The sequence below is a fragment of the Carcharodon carcharias genome, chromosome 5 (assembly GCF_017639515.1).
Source record: "Carcharodon carcharias isolate sCarCar2 chromosome 5, sCarCar2.pri, whole genome shotgun sequence".
In the NCBI taxonomy this organism is placed as follows: Eukaryota; Metazoa; Chordata; class Chondrichthyes; order Lamniformes; family Lamnidae; genus Carcharodon; species Carcharodon carcharias.
Window position 1 is genome coordinate 163198478 of NC_054471.1, and position 24305 is coordinate 163222782.

The window sequence follows — 24305 nt, forward strand, 5'->3', positions numbered from 1 at the left end:
CCAGCTTATATTTCACCTCTTTTCTATTTTTTCTTAGTTCTGATGAAGAGTCATTCGGACTTGAAATGTTAATTGTATCCCTCTCCGCAGATGCTGTCAGACCTGCTGAGTTTTTCCAGGTATATTTGCTTTAGTATTAGCTGTAGGCACTGACTGCCTTCCGTCACTGTTTGGGTGGGGGTGTTGGCTGGGAAAACTGCTGGAAATAGGAGTGAGCACATGACCCCGATTCAGAGAGAATGCTATGACTCTAAAAAACCTACACCTCTTTGTGTCAGTCACCCCACAGGTGGTTCATTCATTCGCCCTCAAAAGGCAAACTTCGGAGTGGATTTTCTCTCGGCAGTGAGGGACCGCTATGGGCAGGAGGGCAATCAGGGAATACAGGACTGCCGGGGCAATCCTCTTCGCTGGGGCAAGAAACCTATCGAATTTTTGGGAAGCCAAGACGTTAAACAAAGGTAATCGTAGAATAGCAAGTACAGGAGGCGATCATGCGGCCAATTTTGTCTGCTCCATCTCTCTGAAACATCTGCTCAATTGGGCGCACTCCACCTGTTCTTCAAAATGTATGATGTATCATACACACACATCAAGGGAAAACATTCATAAATATGTATGCTGTCACTTGTTTTTCTAATGTCTTACTTTTATCTTTTCTATCATGTTCATTTCACTCTTTGCTTCTTTCTATATTATCCAGATGTGGACTTCAGTCATTTTTGTTTCATCATCTTTGCAGGCTAGGGTTGCCAGCTCTGATTAAATGTGCTCCTGGAAGTTTTATCACATGATCTCCTGGTGCCAACCACACTCCTTTCCCCCTCCCAGTAAAACAGCCTTTATTTTCCATCTCCTAATATTTTTATAATTAATAAACAGATCTCTTTTTTAAAAAAAAGTGGACATGAGGTTTTCCTGGGTTTTCCTCACACCAATGTCCAGGAGACTGCCTTTAATTCCTGGGAGACTCCAAGGCAGTCCTGGAGGGTTGGCAATCCTATTTTACACCCAGCCCTTTTGGTAGTTGGTGTGTTTCCTGTGTTCTGAATATTTTGTTTACAACATTTAATATGAGGTAAAGAAATATGTTGAGGCGTATATGAAATGCAGAACAGCTCAAACAAGTATTTGAAAGACAGCAACTCCGATAGTGTAGCATTTCTCGGTACAACTCACAAGATACAACACGTAGACCCACTGTATCCCATTACATTTCCCTTTTTTGTTTGGGGACTTGAGCAAAGAAAGACTAAAAAAAATAGAGGGAGAAATCAGACTGAGAGAAAGCTAGCTAGAAATATAAAAACAGATAGTATGAGTTTCTAAAGGTATTTAAAAAGGAAAAGAGTAACTGAAGTGAGTGTTGGTCCTCCAGAGAGTGAGCCTAGGGAATTAATAATGGAAAACAAGGAAATAGCCGAAGCATTGAACAGGTATTTTGTGCTTGTCTTCACTGTAGAAGACTTAGAACATTTCCTAAAGATTCTTGCAAATCAACAGGTAAAAGGGAGGGAGGAGCTTCAAACAATCACCATCACCAAGGAAAAGGTACTTGGAAAACTATTAGACCTAAGGCTGATGAGTCGGTAGGACCCAGATGGTCTTCACCCTAGGTTCTTAAAATAAGTGGCTGCAGAGATAGTCGAGGCATTGGTTATAATCTTCCAGAATTCCTTAGATTGTAGAAGGGTTCCAGCAGTTTGGAAAATAGTAAATGTAACACCATTATTCAAGAAAGGAGGGAGACAAAGCAGGAAGCTGTAGGCCATTTAGCTTAACATCTATCTCAGGGAAAGTGATAGTATCTGTTATTTAGAAGGTTAAAACAGGACACTTAGAAAATCATAATGGGATCAGGTAGAGTCAACATGGTTTTTTGAGGGAGTAACAAACAATGTGGATAAGGGGGAACCTGTAGATGTGGTGTACTTGGATTTCCAAAAGGCATTTGATAAAGTGCCACATCAAAGGCTGCTACACATAATAAGAGCTCATGGTGTAGGGGGTAACATATTAGCATGAATACAGGATTGGTTAGCTAACAGGAAGCAGAGAGTAGGCATAAATAGGTCACTTTTGGATTGGCAAGCTGGAACTAGTGGAATGCCATAGGGATCAGTGTTGGGCCTCAACTATTTACACTCTGTATCAGTGACTTGGATGAGGGAATGGAATGTATGGTAGCTAAATTTGCCAATGATACCAAGATAGGTAGGAAAGTAATATGTTAAGAGGAGGTAGAGTCTACAAAGGGATATGGATAGGTTTAGTAAGTGGGCTAAAATTTGGCAGATGGAGTATAATGTGGGAAAATGTGAACTTGTTCACTTTGGCAAGAAGAATAGAAAAGCAGTATCCCATTTAAATGGAGAGAGACTGCAGAACTCAGTGGTATAGAGGGATCTGGATGTCCTGATACATGAATCACAAGAAGTTAGTTTGCAGGTACAGCAAGTAATAAGGAAGGCAAGTGGAATGTTGGCAGTTGCTGGAAGGGTAGTGGAAAAAAAAGTAGGGAAGTTTTACTGCAGCTGTACAGGGCCTTGGTAAGACTACACCTGGAGTACTGTGTACAGTTTTGGTCTCATTTGAAACGGGTATAAATGCATGATCAGTTCAGAGAAGATTCATTCGACTCATTCCCGGTATGAAGGGCTTACCCAATGAAGCAAGGTTGAACAGATGGGCCTATACCCACTGGAGTTTAGAAGAAGAGAGGTGATCTTGTTGAAACATATAAGATCTGGAGGGGACTCCAGATGGATAGAGAGGATGTTTTACCTTGTGGTGTAGACTAGAACTAGGGTACCCGGTTTAAAAAAAAAAGAGGTCTCTCTTTAAAGACAGAGCTGAGGAGAAATTTTTTTCTGTCGGAAGGTAGCTTGGCTGTGGAATTCTTTTTCCCAGAAAACAGTGGAGGCTGCATTGTTGTATTCATTCAAGGTTGGATAGATTTTTGTTAGACAAGGGAGTCGAGGATCAAGGGGGCAGACAAGAAAGTGGAGCTGAGACCACAATCAGATCAGTCATGATCTTATCGAATGACAGAGCAAGCTGAAAGAGCCGTTTGGGTAGGACTTAGGAGCAGGAAGGACAATGTCATATTATTGCTCAGCAAATGTCTTCTCCTTCAGGGTCAGCCAATGCTCAGTGGGTAGCACTTTCAACTTTGAGTCAGAAAGTTGTGGGTTTGAGTTCTAATCCAGAGTCTTAAATACATAATCTAGGCTGACAATCCCAGTGTAGTACAGAAGGAATACTACACTTGCGGAGACGCTGTCTTTTGAAGAGACTTTAAACTGTATCCCTTGTCTGCCCCCATAGTTCGACGTGAAAGATCCCATGACACTCCTCAAAGAACAGGTTTTTTTTCCTAGTGTCCTGGCTAACATTTATTCCTCAACCAAAACTGCCAAAAATAGATTAACCTCATTGCTGTTTGTGGGTCCTTTCTGTGCACAAATTAGCTCCTGCATTTGCCTACAAAACGACAGTGACTACACAAGGCAATTTATCATAGCTTCTGAAATTGACAGACGTTCTTCGCTAAATATTAGACACAGCTCGGGAGTAGACATATTTCCAACCTTCTCCCCATCCTTTCACATCCACACTAGATAGTCCTGAACACGCTGCACACATCCATTTACCACAAGGATCACCAAACTGGGCATCCATTCCACTCTCTCCTACTGAATTACCAAGGATTTGTGCTTATCCCGCCAAACCCCACTCCCCTCCCCCCACCCCCCCCCACAGCCTTGCACCTACCAAGTGGGAACCAGATACACATTGTTCCTCCTACGTTATACCATAAGGCATCAGATAATCCAGGCTGACAATCCACTGTGCTCTCTCCCTGTACCCCCCTCCTTCACAGTTCTAGATAGCTGCAGATGAGAGTATAATGTCTTCATCCTGGGCTGATGCATCTGTATGGGATAGGCTGCAGAATTGAAGCTCATTGTTCAATTACTTAATTGGGATTGAAGAGCTGCAGTTTTTGGAAAGGACGATGACTGGACAATGGAATTATTATTTTTTCACTGAGTGGCCAGGAGTTTCAATCTGGTTTTTCACCTCTCCCGCCAGTCACACGGGAATGGAGTGTTCGTGATGCACCAGGCATTGCAATTGTGTGGGTCAGTCTGGAATTCCCTGTCCATCATTGACTGCATGCCTTGTGGTTTTCCCTGCACACCATTCCGGGTGAAAGAATGAATGTAGATAGCTGGCCTTACCGTACTCCAAACCGCAGAGCTGCATTGGATCATCTCTTTAGGCCACGGTCTAGGCCAGTTGCCCTCCTGTGAAGAATAATCTGCCACTGGAAGCGTCCCATCACATCACAGAAAATGTGACTATAAAATCTTTGGAGCCAAACTCCGAAAGTAGACCAGTAAATTAGAAGTGTGAGGTGCTGAGCCATTCCTGCGATCACGTTAGGAGATAACTAATACACGTGCATAAGTGAGGTTAGACTTCATCACTGAACATGACTCATCTCTGTCCACGCCAGGAAACTAAGGCAATGAGAAATGTGGAATGTGATAATTTTTTAAACCTGTAGGTTGTGCTTCAGGAACACAATTGAGTTTCACTGTTTCTCTCACACTTAAAGTCATTTAAATGAAAATCAATGATTTTTAACACAAGTTCCTCTGTTATAGGTTGGTGACCACTCTAACCATGTCCTGCTGTCTATATCTGTCTGTCTGATGTACAGGTGGTTTGATGCGTTGTTGATTGTTTCGGTCGGTGGATGTCAAGTGAGCCACGCCAATGAAGAGGACGAGATCTCCAATGTTTGCCCCAGTATCCTTACAATATTAATTTAGTTGTACTGATTAAAAAGAATACTGTGTCTCTCATCTGTTAGAGAAAGGAAGTGTGCTTGTTTTAAACATGGGCTAATATATTTCTGAGTTGCTTATAAAGTCTTCAGCCCTTGTGAACATAGAAGATTGGTGGGCAGGAAAAGACCTGCTGGGCCATCATGTCTGCCCCCATTATGATAACTGGAGCATCATAACTAGATTTGACACTGACCTGTGATAGAGGTCTTTAAGTTTATAAAAGGGTTTGATAGGGTAAATGGAGAGAAGACAACTTTGCTTGTACAGGAGTCCAAAATCATGGGCCATAAATATAAGATAGTCATCAAGAAATCCAATTAAGAATTCAGGGGAAACATCTTTACCCAGCAAGTGGTGAAAATGTGGGATTTGCTACCACAAGGAGTGGTTGAGATGAATAGCATAGATGCATTTAAGGGGAAGCTGGATAAACATATGAAAGAGAAAAGAATAGGTTATGTTGATGGTAATAGATAAGACCATATGACATAGGAGCAGAAGTAGGCCATCCGGCCCACGAGTCTGCTCTGCCGTTCATTGAGATCATGGCTGATTGATAATCCTCAACTCCACTTTCCTGCCTTTTTCCCATAACCCTTGATCCCCTTATTGATTAAAAATCTGTCCATCTCAGCCTTGAATATACTTAATGACCCAGCGTCTGCAGCCTTCTGCGGTAAAGAATTCCACAGATTAACTACCCTTTGAGAGAAGAAATTCCTACTCATCTCTGTTTTAAATGGGTGACCCCTTACTCTAACATTATGCCCTCTGGTCCTAGGCTCTCCCACAAGGGCAAACAACTCTCAGCATCTAACCTGTCAAGCGCCCTAAGTATCTTATATGTTTCAATGTGGTGAAGAAGGGTAGGGGGAGGCTCGTATGTAGCATGGTTCTAATGGCCTATTTCTGTACGGTACATTTATGAGTATTTAAAAAGAAACTATTCTTTGGTTATAGCATGCCATTGTACATTACTGTCCTGTCATGATGCAGGATATATGAAGTCTTAGTTTGTTGGAATGCCCCTGGCAGATAGCTGAGGTGATGTTTTGGCCAACCACATCACACTATGAGATCCCGCAGTTTCTGTAGATCAATGTGCTTTCCTCCAAGGTGATGCCTGGGTTATACAGGGAAGTGTTGGTGGCATAGAGCATTAATGGGGTCCATATTTTGGAAAATTTCTCCTGATTCGGACTCAACGAGCACACTTTGTGGGCTATTTGCAATTAGGTCTCAAGTCAAATCCATTGACTAAAGACGGGAGGAAAGAGAGAGATGCTTGCATCCACTTGAATGGGATGTGCTGCCATCTATATTTGGGAGGAGAGCCAGAGTTTCATTTACACAGAAGGCATGGAAATCACTGTGAGAAATCCATACCCTTTATTCTATGCTGACTTAAAGAACCTGTTTCATCATCATTAGACAACAACAACTTGCATTTATACAGTGCCATTAATGTTGTTAAATGTCCCAAGGTGGCACTTCGCAGAAGCATTACGGACAAAATTTAACACAGAGGCACATATAAAAATATTAGGACAGGTGATCAAAAACTTGGTCCAAAAGGTAGATTTTAAAGAACATCTTAAAGGAGGAAAGGGAGGTAGCGAGGCAGAGGGATTTCAAGAGCTTTGGGCCTTGATAGTTGAAGGCATGCCCATGGTTTGTTCCAGATCAGGTTTTCTTTGCCTGTGGCTAAACCCCCACAGGTTCTGTAGAAATTGGAAAGTAAGGTTCTTCACTTGGCCAATGTGAGACTTCTTCATATCTCATTCCCTGTAGTTAAATGCAGCCAATGGTCAGAACTCCATCCCAATCATCAGTAACTGCACCCTGCCACACACAAGATGTATCAGGTTCCTGGGCACTAATCCAAATAGTTTACTGCCAAGCCATCAGTGGAATCAGCAATCTGCTTAGTGAAGCTCTGCATCAGGAAATTCTGTCCTGGTACGGTGCTCACAGAAAGACAATCTGGGATAGGTAGGAAGAGAGGAGAATGCATGTTTACTGGGATATACCACTTTAACCAGCAGATGGAGCAATTAGAGTGCATCATGCATATGATGCCTACCATTGTTTAAATGCTACCGCAGCAGACTTATTATCCTTACTGTGAGCAGCTAACCTGGGATATTCCTGGTCTGGCCTGGTCAACAACTCAGTGTAAAAGCACAGCAGCCACCTGGACCTTGGATCCAACAGCTTTGATTGGCTGTCTTTTCAATTCCATTGCTGGTTGTGGGATCTTGCTGTATGCGGATTGGTTTCTGTGTTTCCCTATGTTACAACAGGTGACAACACTTCAAAAATTACTTTATTGGCAGTGGTGTTTTGGAATGCTTTGAGGTTGTAAAAGGCAAAAATATAAATTATTTTGCTCCAGCGCAGTGCATACCTATCTTAAAGAGGTTAACTGACCAACTCACTATTGCAGAATGCTTGGCAGATCAGCACAGGTCTTGCAGGATGGGGGAATCATGCCTTGGCTTCAGATAGGGCAGGTTTGTCAAAACTATTCCTTCACCATTTTCTATCAGATATTGTAGAGCTGGACTTGGCCAAGAACTTGCTTCCCTCCTGGGATAAGGTAGCGCAAATTACTCGACAGTTAAGGAAACTTGAACATCTTGATCTCAGGTATGAAATCTATGTACTGTAATAAAGGTCTAGTGATGCTTTCAGAAACTGTTGGTGTTACACTGATGTTATTCCTGGTAGAGAGGGAGTCTAGAATCAAAACAAGGCAATGGGTGCAAGGAAATAATTAATTACTTGATTTGAAGTGAAATTCTCCTTAAGTTAAGTTTACTTGTATGATTGACCATTAAGGGAAAAATAACCTTAAAATTAGAGGTAGACCAACCAGTGGTGATTCAAGAAACACTTGCTCAGACGAAGGGTAATGGAAATCTGGTACTCTCTCTTCCAAAAAGCAGCTGAGGGCAATTGAAAATCTCAATACTAAGATTGATAGTTTTTTGTAATGGCAAGGCTATTAAGGGTTATGGAGCCCAAGTGGGTAAATGGAATTAAGATACACATCAGCTATAATCTAATTGAATGGTGGAACAGGCTCGAGGAGCGGACTAGCCTCCTTCTGTTCCTATATTTTTAATTGAATGCTGTTTATGAAATGCTTCACAAACTTCTGTCAGTCATCAGTGTAAGATATCTGAACTTTTCCAGGATGACTAATGTGTTCAATGGCATTTCTACTCAGTGGGGATACAGGCATTATCTTCCCTGGCCTAATAGCAGCATGGAGTCATAACTTTTATTTGGTTCTGATAAAGGTACCTTCAAATTTTATGAAGCTAATGTACACATGTGTACATTGAGATTTTTTAAAAATTCATTCACGGGATGTGGGCTTCGCTGGCTGGGCAAGATTCATTGCCCATCCTTAGATGCCCTTGAGAAGGTGGTGGTGAGCTACCTTCTTGAACTGCTGCAGTCCATGTGGTGTAGGTACACCCACAATGCTGTTAGGAAGGGAGTTCCAGGACTTTGACCCAACGACAGTGAAGGAACAGCAATATATTTCCAAGCCAGGATGGTGAGTGACTTGGAGGGGAACTTCCAGGTGGTGGTGTTCCCATCATTCTGCTGCCCTTCTTCTAGATGGTAGTGGTTGTGGGTTTGGAAGGTGCTGTCTAAGGAGCCTTGGTAAATTCCTGCAGTGCATCTTGTAGATGGTACACACTGCTGCTACTATGTGTCGGTGGTGGAGGGAGTGAATGTTTGTGGATGTGGTGCCAATCAAGTGGACTGCTTTGTCCTGGATGGTGTCCGGCTTATTCAGTGTTGTAAGAGCTGCACTCATCCAGGCAAGTAGGGAGTATTCCATCACACTTCTGAGTTGTGCCTTGTATTTTATATATATTTTATGAAACAATTCTATGATTATGGGTACATTCACATGCATATTTTATAAGGTGTCATCTTAGCATATTTGATAATCAGAAGACTGTGGGGCTAAGCCCCACTTCAGAGACCTGAGTTTATAATCCAGGCTGACACTCCCTATGCAGTACAGAGGGAGTACTACAGAGTCGGAGGTGTTTCTGATGAAAATTTAAACCAAGGTCCTGTCTGCCCTCTGAGGTGGACATGAAAGGTCCCACGGCTGCTATTTAAAAAAGGCAGAGGAATTCTCCCCAAAGCTGTGCCCAACATTTATCCCACAACTAACAGCATTAAAATCAAATTATCTTAGTCATTAAAGTCATTCCTAGCCATTGGGATCTTGCTGTGTACAAATTGAGTGCCATGTTTCCCTACCAGGGCTGCGCAGGGCTGTTTGCCCACCTTAGGCGAACCTTCAGCCTGCACGCCCGTACTCCACAATTAGCTTTAGAAAATGAAAACAGTAAAATGCTCCCACTCGCATACAACCTTTAAAAATTGTCAAACTCACAGGTGGTTGTTATCAGTGGCCTGCCCTCAGCCCTTCCTTTGTTCTCAGCCCCCCAAGCTCCACCCCATTGCTCTGCTTCTGCAGTACCATGTTCCCTTGATGCCACTTAGATTCACAGCTCCACTCCTGCACCACTCGCAAGACCTCAGCTCACATCACAGGATCACCGCCTTGCCTTTCTGAATGGTTGAACTTGAAGTGCCCCCCCCTCCCCAGACACTCAGTTAAGTTGCTCACGCTCATAATTAAGTCATGTTGATGACATTTTAAAGTTTCCAAACTCAGACTTCATTTTGATGCTGTGGTGTAGGTGCTTTTGTGCTGCGCCCCCCCCCCCCCCCCCCCCCCCCCCCCCCGCCTCAAAACTTGCTGCTCGAGGCAATTGCCTAGTCGTTACGCCAGTCCTGTTCCCTACATTACATGGGGCAGTATTTACCTTTGCTAACCTCATGAAAAGGATCGCTTGGAGCCGCCATGTTTTACTGGACAAAGATACTGAATACTATCAACTTAACCATTGTCAAATCTCTACACCTATGATTGATGAAAGGCAAAGGCATATTTGCAATAAGTAATGTCAAAATAGATAACTAAAGGATAAGTGATAGAAAGCATGAGGGTAAATTAAGTCAAATGATTATAAAAGCCATGAATGAGAATGAGGAAGAGAGAAGATATTTAGCAAATATTGTATGTAATGTAACAGGGAATTTTTTAAGATTTAAATTGGCTTTAATCTAGATAATTCAGTGATTGTTATGATTGTTAACTTGTTACCATCTCCATAGAGATCCATAACTTTTAAAAAGATATTTGAGTTCCCACTTACTGACTGGAAGAATCACACAAGACCTTAAGTTTTAAGACTTTTACTGTAATAAACAAACTAAAAGCAACGATGTCTAAACACTATTCAGTAGGCAACTTAAACTGCAGAAAAGATCCCCCATATAACTTATAAAAACAGCCAAAAAACCCCTTCCCCATAGTTATACTTTGTCCCTTAATTGGATACTTTATCCTCTAGGAACTAGTGCAAAGCTATTCTCAGCTTTGCTTCCTTTTCCTTTTTCCAGCTGGATGACTTCTAATCCCCAAACTGATTTTCATGGTGATGGTTACCCTGGAGATTCCTTCCTCTAGCCAAAGCTAGGTGAATCTTGCAGCCCCTCTTAAATCCTCATGAACTTGGTTTCTACAATCCGAGTGCGAGCTCCCACCCATATTCTGCATGGTTAACCAGAGAGACTAGCTGCCTCGCTCTCGGATTCTTGCAGGCTGACCTGTCTGTGAGGTTAAGTGATACCTTAGGGAACTCTGTAACCCGATATTACAATGGCTTACTATGGATTCTTCCCCTCTCTAGCCCATTTCCATGGCAATGTGAATCACATGGGCGTTATATCTAGGTAGAAATACTAATTAGTTATCCTTTAGACCCCCAACTCCATTCTATCTTGAAATTAAATGGACAGTTTAAAGTATAACCATTTACAAAATCTGACATTCCTAATACCTCCCTGTCAGACTTATAGACTAACAGCCTACTCAGAGTCATCATACAATGCCTTACATTGCCCACAAGTATGAACATCTTGCATCTTCTTCCCAGTAAATCAATCTGGGCCTCACTGTCCCTATAGCAACCACCCTGGCTTGTTGTCAAGCAAGATTCAAAGCAGGTCACATGACCCTCTTGCTTCATTTTACCTTAAATTAAAGACATTCCTAAAACAGAACAAACTTTTAAACTTTGTAATTGTGTAGGGTTATATAATTGAGTCTCTCCAAAGAATGCTTATGATCAGTTTCAACACTCAGACTCTGCAGTGTTTGATAAGCTGTTGTCCTAGTGTATTAGTTGCATATTTTCATTCATCATAGGAAATGAGACTGGTTTTATTTCTAGTATTCTGTCAGATTCATAACTGATTTTGAATTAGTTTATATGAGCTACCTATACTGTTAAGAAACTTTTCTACCTTGGACTATAACCGAAGAGCCTTTTGGCAAAAGGAAAAGCACCTCTGTTTCTCTGGGTAACATCTACAACACAGTGACCTGGAATAGTACATGCTTTTATTGTAACCTGAGAGCTTGGGGTGACAGATGAGTTGGTACCTCAGTGATCCAAGCTGCCCTATGTCTTTCAAAACCCCAGTCCTTGGTTGTTCCCTTGTACATGGTGATTGACTTTGAATGTTGGGGTCCCTGCCTTTGGTCTGTTCTTCTTTCAACCCCTATTTGCCCCCTCCCAGCCTCTCACCGATCCCCTTCAAGGATGACATAATTCAGAAGTGCCTGCTACTTCTCATTTGACAATTCTTGTTACTTATTGTTAAATACCTGTCGGTAAAGACTGAACAGGCTGGGGGTCTTTTCGCCAGAACGGAAATGGCTGAGGGGTAATACAGCTCCTTAAAATTATGAAGGAGTGACAGGGTAGACATAGAAAAGATGTTTCCACTTTTGGTTGAGTCCAAAACTCAGAGCTGTAAGCTGATTGCTACCATCAGAAGCAGTTGAGGTGAACTGAATAGATGCATTTATGGGAAAGCTATATAAGCGCATAAGGGAGAAAGGTTTAGAAGGATATGGTGACAAGGTGAGAAGAAGAGAGTTGGAAAAGAGAGTTGTGAGGAGGCCAGCTTTGACCAGTTGGGCTGAATGTCCTATGTCTGTGCTGTATATTCTATGTAAGACACTGCCTAGAATGAGGTAGTGAAGCAGATTGAGATTGCTCGACTCAAGTTCCTTGAAGGGCAAAACTCCGAATCTGGTCTGCCACCTGACTAAAGATATGACCACTTTTGTACGTGATATTGGACTGCAATCAGAGAACCGGGAAATGCTTAATGAAGGATGCTAATCTCACATTCAGTGCAATCTCCCTGATTAGTAGAAAGTACCATCAAAGGTATAATTAGGATACTTACTTTTATTACATCTTGAGTTTTGAACTATTCTTTCCATTTCCCAATCATATTATCTGAAATACTTCATGTATGTTTACAGATGTAAAGAATAGGTCTTTCAATGAAAAGATAACTTAGTTTGGGTAATGTGAGGATGATGTCACTGCTTCTGTACAACCTGACAAGCACATCCTGGATTTGATGAATGGTTTTGCTAGCTAAGTGATCCATCTATTCTTACTTGAGCTGTCAGGATTCCTGAAAGAGTCTCCATGGCAACTGTTTTTCCTACCTCCTCATATGTAATTTTCTGTCTTTCTCTCTTACCAGTCAAAACAAGTTGGCGATTATTTCCAATCCAGTCTCTCTGTCTGATGCGTTTGCCAACCTGAAGGCATTAGCCATTCAACACAATGGACTGACATGGGCCCAGGTAACACAGGTGTTGACTTTGCTTGAACAGCATGATGTGATGCAACACAGAGTTGTTGACTCTGATCTCTTTACAGGTTCTGGAATGCTCCCAAATGTGGCCAGTGCTCGAAAGGGCCCACCTGTCATCTAATGCTATATCTGTGTTAGAAAGGTAAGCTAATTTCTGGCCCACTTTCACCATGCACCAAGATTCACACCTTGAAACCCCTCACAGTGATAGTTGTGGGCCGGTTACAAGCAATCCATTACCTAAGTTGAATTGTCAGGGAGCTAATCGAAGTGCAGGTAATTGGACTAAATAGGAGTATGCTACGTTGATCAAACCTGTAACTTTAGACCGGGCTTTTAATTATATTCCTTGCCATTAGCATTAGATTCTGGTTCACAATTTTCTTCTGTATATTTGTCACTATGTACCTAAATTTTAACGTTTCGACTATTGAACCTTTGAACGTTCATCAAATTTGATATTTAATTCCACAGTAGAAAAATGTTATATTTTAGTACTGGCTTTAAATGAAGCTGGTATTTATTTTCTTTGTCTGTGTGTTTCATCTCTTCCCATGTATTGTTTCATCAACCCTGTGCCTTGTTTCTAGGCCTATTGGTGTTCTACAGTCCTTGACGTTACTGGATCTCAGCTCCAACCTGCTGGCTGATGAGAATCAACTGGTGCACATTGCTTATTTGCCAAGGTTAGCTGATCTCCTTCCTTTGTGTTGAAGCTCGCGGTTCAAGTAACAATATTGCGAACTTCACCATTACTTGCAGTGCAAAGAGCCTGTGTACAGACCTATATTAATTTTTTTTTTGCCAGCAACGCATAAGTGTTTTTTTATAAATGAACTTTATTTGGTATCTTAATCCAAAGCACACTTTATTTTGTGATAAATCACTCTATTGTGTCTCATCCTTTAGATTAGCTTTCCATTGATACTTTTCATTGGCACTTTCAAAGTCTCACATATTGCCATGTGCAAATTAACTGCTGCGGTTCCTACATTAGAGCAGTGACTACACTTAAAGACTATGTTAAAATACTTTTAAATGTCCTAAGGTCATAAAAGGTGCTTGTAGCAATGCAAGTTCTTTTCTTTTTTTGTTGTTATTTTCTTTCCTTCATTCTCTAAAAGACCCCTGTAGTAAGGCTCTCTGTTCTAATAACTATATACCTGTACATGGGAAAACATTCCGATCTCTTGCTATTGCTCAGAGTTGTTCTCAATGCGTCCGCCTGCAAGCCAAGAAGCAAAGTGCACCTAAGAAGCTGGGGGAAGCTCACCTGATCACCCGTGCACCATTCCAGTCTTCCAGGGAAGGTGGCAATTCCTGCACATGAGGTTTCCATTTAATTCACTGACAGGACGAGGGGAGGCTTATCTGAAATAATTAATTACAGTAATACTAGCACCATGGAACTCATCCTCTCCAATCCAGATTCATGTCAATCTTATTTTAATAATCACATTACCTCTGTATTTACACTACAATTTAATGTACCAGTCTCGGTCTTCTTTGTCATTTCAGGTTGGAGCAGCTCATTTTGTCAAACACTGGGTTGACCTCATTGCATTTTGATGATATTCAACCAGGTATATGAATTTTATGAAAGAAATCTATATGTTTTCAGGTTTGTTTTAGCCCCTCTCCCTTCTGCCACAGCCATTGCAACTTGTGCCAACAGCCTCCTAGAGCCTTTTTGCTGTATCTGCTCTTCCTCTGTGAATCCAGACATCTTAGCCTTGTACAGTCCTGACGCTGTTCAAGATTTGTCCGCGTGGCACTGGATAACGGTTAAGAGCAAGACACTGGTCAGATCTTGTCCTGTATGGGAGGTTACCACACTCTGTGGTATGTTTACTTAACTGAGCTATTGGGAAGCTTCTGGTTAATTCATGCATTGGGTTATTTTCTTCTCTCAGTGACCTTCACTGTGCCATGCACCCCATCTGGTGACTTTTCCCCTTGCCTTGGCATTTGGAGAACTGCCTCTTGTTGATCTGCCAGAACATGCCATTTGGACTTTCAGATCAGTGTCATTTTTTTTTATTCATTCACGGGATGCGGACTTCCTGGGCCAGCATCTGTTGCCCTTGAGAACGTGGTGGTGAGCTGCCTTCTTGAACCGCTGCAGTCCATGTGCTGTAGGTACACCCACAGTGTTCTTAGGGAGGGGGTTCCAGGATTTTGACCCAGTGACAGTGAAGGAACAGCAATATATTTCCAAGACAGGATGGTGAGTGACTTGGAGGGGAGCTTCCAGGTGGTGGTGTTTCCATGTATCTGCTGCCCTTGTAGTTCCACTGAAAGTGCAACGGGACGCAAGCTTGCTATAACTTACTTGCAGGTATGCTCAAGATTGCATTGTTTGCATTGTGGAAGATTGTGCCAAAATTGTAGGGATTTGCTAATCACTTGCGTGATATCGTGAATATGTACTCCCTAAATCTAAACTCTAAATCTGATTATTTTTAAATGGATTATATAGTCATTGTTTTAAAATTGATCCTATTGTCATTGTTTTAGTATCTTAATATCCTCACAGGCTGCAATTTAGGAACATAGGTGCAGGATTAGGCCATTCAGCCCATCGAACCTGCTTCACCATTCAATACCATCATAGCTGATCATCGATTTCAGTGCCTTTTTCCCACACTATCCCCATATCCCTTTCTGTCATTGGTATTTAGAAATCTGTCAATCTCTGCTTTAAACGTACTCAATGACTGAGCTTCCACGGCCTTCTGCAGTATAGAATTCTAAAGATTCACAACCCACCGAATAAAGAAATTTCTCCTCATCTTGATCCTAAGTAGCTTCCCCCTTATTTTGAAATTGTGTCCCCTGGTTCTAGATTCCCTAACTAGGGGAAACATCTTGCCTGTATCTACCCTGTCTATCCATTTAAGTATTTTGAAGGTTTGAATAAGATCACCTCCCATTCTTCAAAACTCTAAAGAATACAGGCCCAGTTTCCCTGATCTATCTTCATAAGGATAGTCCTGCCATCCCTGGAACAAGTCTGGTGAACCTTCACTGCACTCTCTGTTTCTGGCCATAATAGCCTTCCTAAGTTAAGGGGACCAAATCTGCACACACTACTCCAGGTGCTATCTAATCAATGTTCTATACAATTGAAGCAAGACTTCACTACTGTACTCAAATCCTCTTGCGAAAAAGGCTAACAGGATATTCCTTAAATGCTCCTTCCATGGCTGTAGTTGTTTTATACCAGGTTATGCTTTAGTTAACCCTATATGATGGGAGGGTTTTATAGACTCCCATAACCCTTGCAATGGCTATAAAGAAACCCTTACAAGTGTGTAAGATTAGGCTCCAGCTGACCCATCCCCAATTCTTCCTTTGCGCTGCTCTCTGTTCCTACCCTCTGCCATGGAGTGGGTCAGGAAATGGCTTGATCTTTGACACAGTAGTGGCAGGAGTTTCAAATCTATGGTGAGAATTCCCTCCCAGAGGGTACAGCAACACTCGAGTTGGGAACAATCCAGATATTCATCCTTAGACAAGAAGGTATGGAATCCAAAATTATGATTGTCCCGGGATTGGTCCATATGAACCGCTAGGTAGCGCCATGTAGTTACATTGAGAGTGCAGTGGGACATAAATTTACCATAATTTAGTTGCAATTATCCTTAATTGGCATGTGTGAAATACATCCTTTCTTGAGTGTTCTCCATCTGTTTTTGTTCTCTTCCAGACGGTAAAACAGCAATGTTTCCAAAATTGAAATTCCTAGCAATTGACAAGAACCGAATCTCAGAGGTAAATCTATATCTAAGAATTTGATTCCGTAAAACAATAAGTAAATCTTCTCAAATTCACATTAAAGCTGCTATTAATGTTCCTTGTTTCTGCTTTGGTTTCTGGTTAGTTTTCTTTATGATACTTGAACACTTGGAAGTTGTTAAAAAATAGTTTGGAATCAACATAAACTACATGATCAGTAATGTTTGGCAAATTTTTCCTAACTTTTCCTCCACTCAGTCTGCAGGTGATGATTCCCTGTGTAGTATAGCCCTCAAAGACTTAGCCATGTAGCCATTTATATCTGAGCCTGTGTATGTGTCTGTGTTTGTGTTTGTTTGTTTTACCTCACTTCTCTTCACTACATTTAATTTCCCTGGGACAACCCAGCTAGACTTACAAAGTCTCCACATTTGTCCCAGTCATGGCTCAGTGGGTAAAATTCTCGCCTCTGAATCAGAAGGTCATGAGTGCTACACTGTCAGAGGTGCTGTCTTTCAGAGCCCTCTCAGGTGGGATGTAAAAGATCCCGTGACTGTTATTTTGAAGAAGCTTAGGGGAGTTGTCCCCATTCTCCTGGCCAACTTTTATCCCTTGATCAATATCACTAAAGCAGATGACCTGATCATTTTCACATGCCTGTTTGTGAGAGCTTGCTCTGCACAAATAGGCTGCCAGGTTTCCTACATTACAACAGTAACCAAATACTAACTAATTGGTTGTAAAGAGCTGAGGGATGTCTTGAGGTTGTGAATGACGCTGTATAAATACAAGTTCCATCTTTTATTCTTTTCTTGGTAGTTTCCCAGTGAACTGCTCCAGCACAGCATCTTATACACTGCATACAGACAGTCAGGCTTCCAGAATCGCTGCTTGTAGCCTGCTTATTAATGTTGAGTAGCTGGAGTGCTCAGAATTGAAGCTTGGAAGTTTGTTGTGCTTCATCTGTAGAGTTGACAATTGAGCTTTCAGCTTGCTTCCGTAACCCTGCAGACTCATCAATTGGAGTTCTTGGCAGCTTGCTTCAGTCACTTGAAGTGATTTACTCCTTTGAGATTTTGTTTGTCAGCTTAATGATACCTTTCTTGAAGTACTTAATGTAAGTCATTGCTATTTTTGGACTATTGCCTCACAGAAATGGTCGGTCAGGTACTGCACAACTTTGATGGGGCGGACGGTGAAAAGTAAATCAGACCGTAAAGCTGTACTGTCATTTTACTGAAATTGACCTCTCCCTTCTCCCCACTGCTTGGTTCAGTCTGGACTTGCGTGCACAGATTGCACTAGACTGCAATTGTGCTGCTCAGTGGGACACTCGGCTAGTCCCAGACCTGTCAATCAAATATTACAGAAGGTTCTGCAGTAGACTGCAGCTATATTCCTGATGGGATCACAATCTGTTTTTCAGTTCCATCAACTAATGCTTTTAGCTGCCTGAAGACTATATATAAGCTATATGTGTACAGCACAGATCATTGTTAACAGTGCTGTAAAGCCATGAACAAAATGCATTCAAGTAAAAATCGTGAATACTGATTTTTAGCAATCCTGCTAAAACAAGGCTAAATCTGAATGATTTCATTGATAGACTTTCGAGAAATTTCAATTAAATCGGTTGGAGAATATGTTTTGTGTTCATTATAGGCCTACATCAACATCTACAACAATATCTTGCATTTATATAGCACCTCTAACACAGTAAAATGTCCCAGAGCTTCACAGGAGTGTGCTAAAACAATATTTGACATCGAGCCAAAGGTCGAGACTTTAGGGCAGACAGTAAGTTTTAGGAAGTGTCTTAAAGGAGGAGACAAAGGCGGAGAGCTTTAGAAAATATCAGTCAAGATGCTGTTATAGCACAGCTGGTTAAAAGACATATAAGAGATCTTATTCTACATCTGGTGTTTTAAATATGGAGCAGAATTTCACCCATGTCAGGCGGGGGCGGTTGGGAAGCCGACTGCTGCTCACGATCGGGATGGAAGGCAATTTCGTGCTGGCAGCCAATTAAGGCCTGCCCAGCGTGAAACACGCTGCCTGTGGGGGGTCAGGGGGCAGATCGAGCCAGGCAAGTGCATATGCGTGCAACTGTGCACTTCATAATCTCCCTGAGGCACAGAGTTGCCTCAGGGAGATGAAGTGTTATATAAAAAAAAATAAAGAAAATAAAAATGTAATAAAACATGCCCCTTCATGTGACTCTGTCACATGAACAGGGACATGTTATTAATTAAGTTTTAATTTAAAAAAATTTTTACTTGCTGTTGGAAACCTCATCCTGCCTGTGAATGAGGTTTCCTACAAAGTGCAAAGGCCACTTAGCCTTTTCGCCTGCCCACCAACCGTAAGGTTGGACAGGCAGCAAAAAATTCTAGTTAATTGATCGTTTAATGGCTTGAACAGACCTTTTAATTGTTGGCGGGTGCACTGCTGACTTCGGCGCACACTCGCCAAACGAAGTATTGCTCGACTGCGCATTGACGTTGGGATGCTCACCTGACGTCAACGTGCATCATTTTACGCTCAAGTGGGTTGGGCGCACGTCTGCCGCCGAGCTAAAACTTTTACCCATGGTTTATGAAGGGTGACTTGTTTTGCACATAATCATTGAAGTGACCTCACTTAACCTCATGTTATCTGGAACTATGAAGGTAAGAATCAGAAATTAGTGTGTTTTCTCAGATATTATACAGACAGCATAGTGTTAGCTAATTATTTGTTTATCTTCTATTAAATGTGGTATGTTAACTCCCCAAGCACAGAGTATTAACATCTGCATCACAGTTAATACCATTGCTAGAATGACTGTATGTTCTTATGAACTAGCCCACTAACAACCATCATTCTGAACAAAAAGTCTCACCTGGAATTGACCCCATAATTGATTTCAAGGACATTGCACAATTACGCTGTAAACCTAAAAGGAAGCACATGTGTACAATGTAGCAGCAGAATCATACATTATGCTACACATAGTATCTATAGACCAGCCGCTGATGCCTGGAGCCATTGCTAGCGATATAAACAGTGCGATGGAGCCCACTTCCACTGTGGCATCCTGGCATCACACTGTTTTGTTCACGTAAACTTTTATCTGACAACTGACAACAAACAAATGAAACCAGCCAACTCAGTACATAAAATTATATAGAATTTACAGCACAATAACAGAGCATTTGGACGAACAGATCCATGCCGGTGTTTATGCTTCAACTCAGCCTCCTCCCCCACTATTTCAACTCACCTTGTCAGCATACCTTTCCATTTCTTCCTCCCTAACCTACTTAAACAGATTCCCCTTAAATGTATCTATACTATCTGCCTCAACTATTCCATGTGGTAGAGAGTTCAGCATTCTTATCACTCTGAGTAGAGAAGTTTCTCCTGAATTCCCTTAAAAGTCTTCTCTCACAAAACCTTTTGTCTGTCACATCTCATTTCCATCAACTTATCAAAGGCTAAAAGTTTCTCTCAAAATAAAGATCAAAATTATTACTTGCTACACAATATTATACAGTTGTTTTTTTTTTCTCATGTTTAATATCTCCATTTGTATTTTTTCTTCTCAAGTCCCAATCTCTTTGTCAAGCCCAGGACAGAGGCATCAAAAGTGGATTTCCTAAGGGGAAGGGGTGATGGCGGTAATTTTTAAAGGGTGAGAGGGATCAGTACCCAAGGGGATGGAACCATTTATGATGTTACCTGATTTCCCCTTTTTCCCTGCTGCTTTTCTCTCATATAAGTTACGAACAATACATCAGCTCACATTCACACCGCGCCAGTCCTGAATTTGAACAGTGTCTATCCCATTTGCTTCAGTCCTCTTCCCCATCAAAGCAACTTAAATGTTCTTTTCTGCCCAGGATCCCCATTCCTCCCCCAATAAAGATATACTTTTATTGTCACAGGTATAACAAGTAATTAATTTTCTGCTGTAATTGGAAGGTATTAATTTGCAACGTGTTATATGTCATAGCTACACAGAATATCTTAAATGAATACAGTATCCTTTGAGCAACTGTGAGAATGGCAATGAGACATTTATTAATAATCTGTTCCATCACAAATCTTGGCAATCATGCTCAGGGAAAGTCTGTTCTTATTTTTCCCAGAAAGCTATGATATTCTGACATGTTTTGCTCGAGGAAAATGTAATGACTTATAGCTCACAGGGAGCACTCTCTTTTGTGTTCTCAAGTTTTCGACCGTGAATGAGTTAAACAAGTTACAAAGCTTAGAACAGCTGAAGTTTAGTGACTATGCGATGGTGGAGCGTGAGAAGAATGCAAAAACTGTGCGGCAGCTTATCATTGCAAAGCTGGGACATCTAAATGTATTAAACAGAACAGAAGTAAGTGTCTTTACATAGAATTAAATAGGAATGTATGGCACAGAAACAAACTGTTTGTCGCAGCTGGCAGTGTTTATGGTGGTGTTTATACTCCACAAGAATCTCCTCCCACCCATCTTCATCTCACTTAGCAGCATTTCCTTCTATTCCTCTCTTACTCATTTGCTTATCTAGAGTCTCTTTAAATGTATTCATGCTATTTGTGTCATTTCCTCCTGGTTTAACAAGTTCCACATTCTCACCACTCTCTGGGTAAAGAAGTTTCTTCTGAATTCGCTATTGGATTTATTGGTGACTATGCCTCTAGTTTTGGTCTCTCCAGCAAGAGGAAACATTTTCTGTACATTTACCCTATCAAATCCTTTCTTAATTTTGAAAACCTCTCTCGCGTCACCTGTAAACCTTCTCTTTTCAAGAGAAGAGTTCCAGCTTATGTCAATTCTTTGGGACTTATTAAGAAGAATAGTTCCAACAAGGTGGGGAGTGGAGGATTGAATTTCTTAATGATCTTTAACCTTTAGACCATGTAGGCTATGTCTAATACCATCATTTGTGCGCAATTTTATTTTTGGATTTTTGTTGTTGACCATTTCTAGTAGTCTGTACCTGGAAGGGAATTTGCATATTTGAAAGTGACAGGCGGTGTTTAATATTCTTAAAATAATTTGATTAATTGGTGTTGTGACTGCAGTAGACGCATTATTTTTTTAAAGCCTACTTGATGTCAGGTTCCCTATTAGATGTGTCATCAGTCTAATACAGAGCCATGATCTTGCATTGTTTGATAGCTGCACATGGCCTAGCATACATTTGTTCCTCCCACATATCCTGTGGCCTGTAATGGAGTGGATGTACACGAATCTTTGAAGGTGGCTGGACAAGTTGAGGAGTCTCTTAAACAGTTTAAAGAATCCATGGTTTTATTAATAGATGGAGTGCAAATGCAAGGAAGTTATGCTAAATCTTTATAAGGTTTAGGCTCCAGCTGGAGTATTCCATTCAGTTCTGTCCACCACACTTTAGGAAGGATGTCAAGGCATTGGAGAGGGTGCAGAATAGAATAACTAGAATGGCACCAGGGTTGAGGGACATCAGTTAAGTGGAGAGACTAGAGTAGCTGTGGTTCTGGTCTTTATTAAATCTCCCCTCTGTCTCTGCTCTAGAGGTGTTCAAAATTATGAACGGTTTTGATAGAGAAAGTAAGGAGAAATTGTTTCCCCTCGCAGAAGGATCAGTAACCAGAAGACACAGAATGAAGAGGAATGGCAGAAGAAACCAAGGTAACGTGAGGAATTTTCTTTACGCAGCAAGCTGTTGTGATCTGGAATGCGCTGCCTGAAAGAGTGGTGAAAGCAGATACAATAGTAACACTTAAAAGAGAATTGGATAAATACTTGAAGGGAAAAATTAACAGGGCAAAGAGGAAAGAGCAGGAACTAATTTGGATAGCTCTCCCAAAGAACTGGCACAGGCATAATGGACTGAATGGCCTCCTTTTGTGTCTTGTGATTCTATGTTAATAAGATTGTAAGATTGAGGTCGAAGGGCAGACCTTGTGCTTTGTGAAACCTTGTGTGTTCAAGGGGAGGCTGTGGCATAGTGATATTTTCATTGGACTGGTATTCCAGAGATGTAGGGTATCCAGGTTCGAATCCCACCACAGTAGATGGTGAAATTTGAATTCAATAAAAATCTGGATGACCATTAAACCATTGCCAATTGTTGTAAAAACACATCTGGTTCACTAATGTCCTTTAGGGAAGGAAATCTGCTGCCCTTACCTGGTCTGGCCTACATGTGACTCTAGACCTGCAGCAATGTGGTTGGCTCTTAAATGCCCTGTGGAATAAAAAGGGCAGCTTAGGGATGGGCAATAAATGCTGGCCTAGCCAGCGATGCCCACATCCTATCAATGAATAAATTAAAAAAAACTCAGTCAGCTGAAATAATTTACAGGTACCTGAAAACCAGATTATATCAGTTGAGCTGAAAAAAATGTGTATTGCTATAATGTGAGAGTTCTTAATGCACATGCTCTTATCAATCCTTAAATTTCTTTCTTCAATTTTGTCTCCTGCGTTCACTGGTGCCCCTTGTCCCTTCTGCCCCATTCTCTACCAATCACTGCCATCCTCTCCAGCTACTCCACATTGCCCCATTTTGTATAGTCAAGCTTCCTCTCCATTGAATATCCTGTTCCCTTGCCTTTTGTTTGATTGGAAAAATGTCCCTTCTCACACTTCCAACCTTACAGGAGATGGAAACTTGTTAAAAGCATATACTGGCTTTTCTTTGAGGCCTCAAAGATGATGCTGCTACACCCTGTGTAGTTTAGTGCCACTCAGAGAACAGAGCCAACCTACTTTATTTTGGAGTTTTCTGGGTACATGTACGATATTTGTTAAAATGCCCTCTGAGTTCTCAGTAAAGCTTCCTTTATTGTGATTTACCAGTATCTGTCCCGAGAGAGAGAGACTCCACAGGTTAAATCCCAGATGTGGAAGAAAGGGGAGTGGCTGCAATAAAACGCAATTCACTACAAAAAGCCCCTGCTCTCAATCCCATGACTGTTTTTAAATTGCTATAGACCCCCTCCCACCCCTACTCACTGCATCTTGGCACTCACTCAATTTCTCATTTACATGCATTGAAGCATTATTAGATCTCTGATTTTACTGCCTGCTGTCTGCAATCAAGGACGGAACAGTTCTTCCAGGTCAATGACCAGCAAAGCATTCAGTTACAAAATGAGACAACATATATAAAAAAGGTTGATGAAGCATTAAGACTTAAAACCTTTAAACATTCAAAATGGAAAGAGCTCTACGATTAACCATTCAAGACGTGGTCCATTAGGTGCATGTTTTGCTGTTGCTCCTTATGCATTACAGTTCTCTGTCATTTTGCTAACGTTCGAATGTTGGTGTAGATTTCAGCCGATGAAAGGAAGGGAGCCGAACTAGACTATCGCAAGAGATTTGGGAAGGACTGGCTGAAGGCTGGAGGGCACCAGGATCCTGAGAAAAACAGACCAGATAAGGAATTCTGTGCTGAGCATCCTAGATATCAAGAACTTATTGAGAGTGAGTAAATAGTGAGATATCGTGTCCTCACATGTCATGACCCTCTCTCTCCTTCCCTAATTACATTTAAAAAACTAGCTTCACTTTTGGTTAGTAACTATCTCTCCCAAAAAAAGACGTTGAGGCTGGGGTGGGGGGACTGGCGGTGGTGGCAGGGATCAATTGAAAATTTCAAGATTGAAGTTGATAGATTTTGATTGGGTAAAGGATAATAAATAATATAGATTAGTGGTCGTGGGCTGCAGATAAGCCATGATCAAATTGATTGGTGGAACTGGCTGGAGGGGTTGAATGGCCTCCTGTTCCTGCAGTCATTTGGTGCTTTGGGAAACCTGCTCTTTCAACACAAATCGAAAGCACAGGCCCGTTCAGCATTAGGACAATGTGCTGATATTTTTCTAGTTTTTATAACAATTATTTAGACAGGGTTTATTTTTAATTACTTCTGAGATTTAATGAACCATAAGG

At 41.4% G+C, this 24305-nt stretch overlaps 1 protein-coding gene across 3 annotated transcripts in view; it reads left to right on the forward strand.

Moving 5' to 3' along the window:
- The window catches only part of tbce (tubulin folding cofactor E), a 52522-nt gene that overhangs the window by 19164 nt on the left and 9053 nt on the right, over positions 1 to 24305 (forward strand). For 2 of the 3 annotated variants that reach the window (XM_041187447.1, XM_041187448.1), the window contains exons 4-13: positions 279 to 461; positions 4730 to 4818; positions 7409 to 7508; positions 12534 to 12636; positions 12713 to 12789; positions 13238 to 13333; positions 14166 to 14230; positions 16357 to 16421; positions 20602 to 20754; positions 23684 to 23837. In XM_041187447.1, coding sequence (XP_041043381.1) covers positions 279 to 461; positions 4730 to 4818; positions 7409 to 7508; positions 12534 to 12636; positions 12713 to 12789; positions 13238 to 13333; positions 14166 to 14230; positions 16357 to 16421; positions 20602 to 20754; positions 23684 to 23837 — 1085 coding nt within the window. The remainder of the gene's footprint in view (positions 1 to 278; positions 462 to 4729; positions 4819 to 7408; positions 7509 to 12533; positions 12637 to 12712; positions 12790 to 13237; positions 13334 to 14165; positions 14231 to 16356; positions 16422 to 20601; positions 20755 to 23683; positions 23838 to 24305) is intronic. The other variant, XM_041187449.1, reaches the window with a different exon arrangement.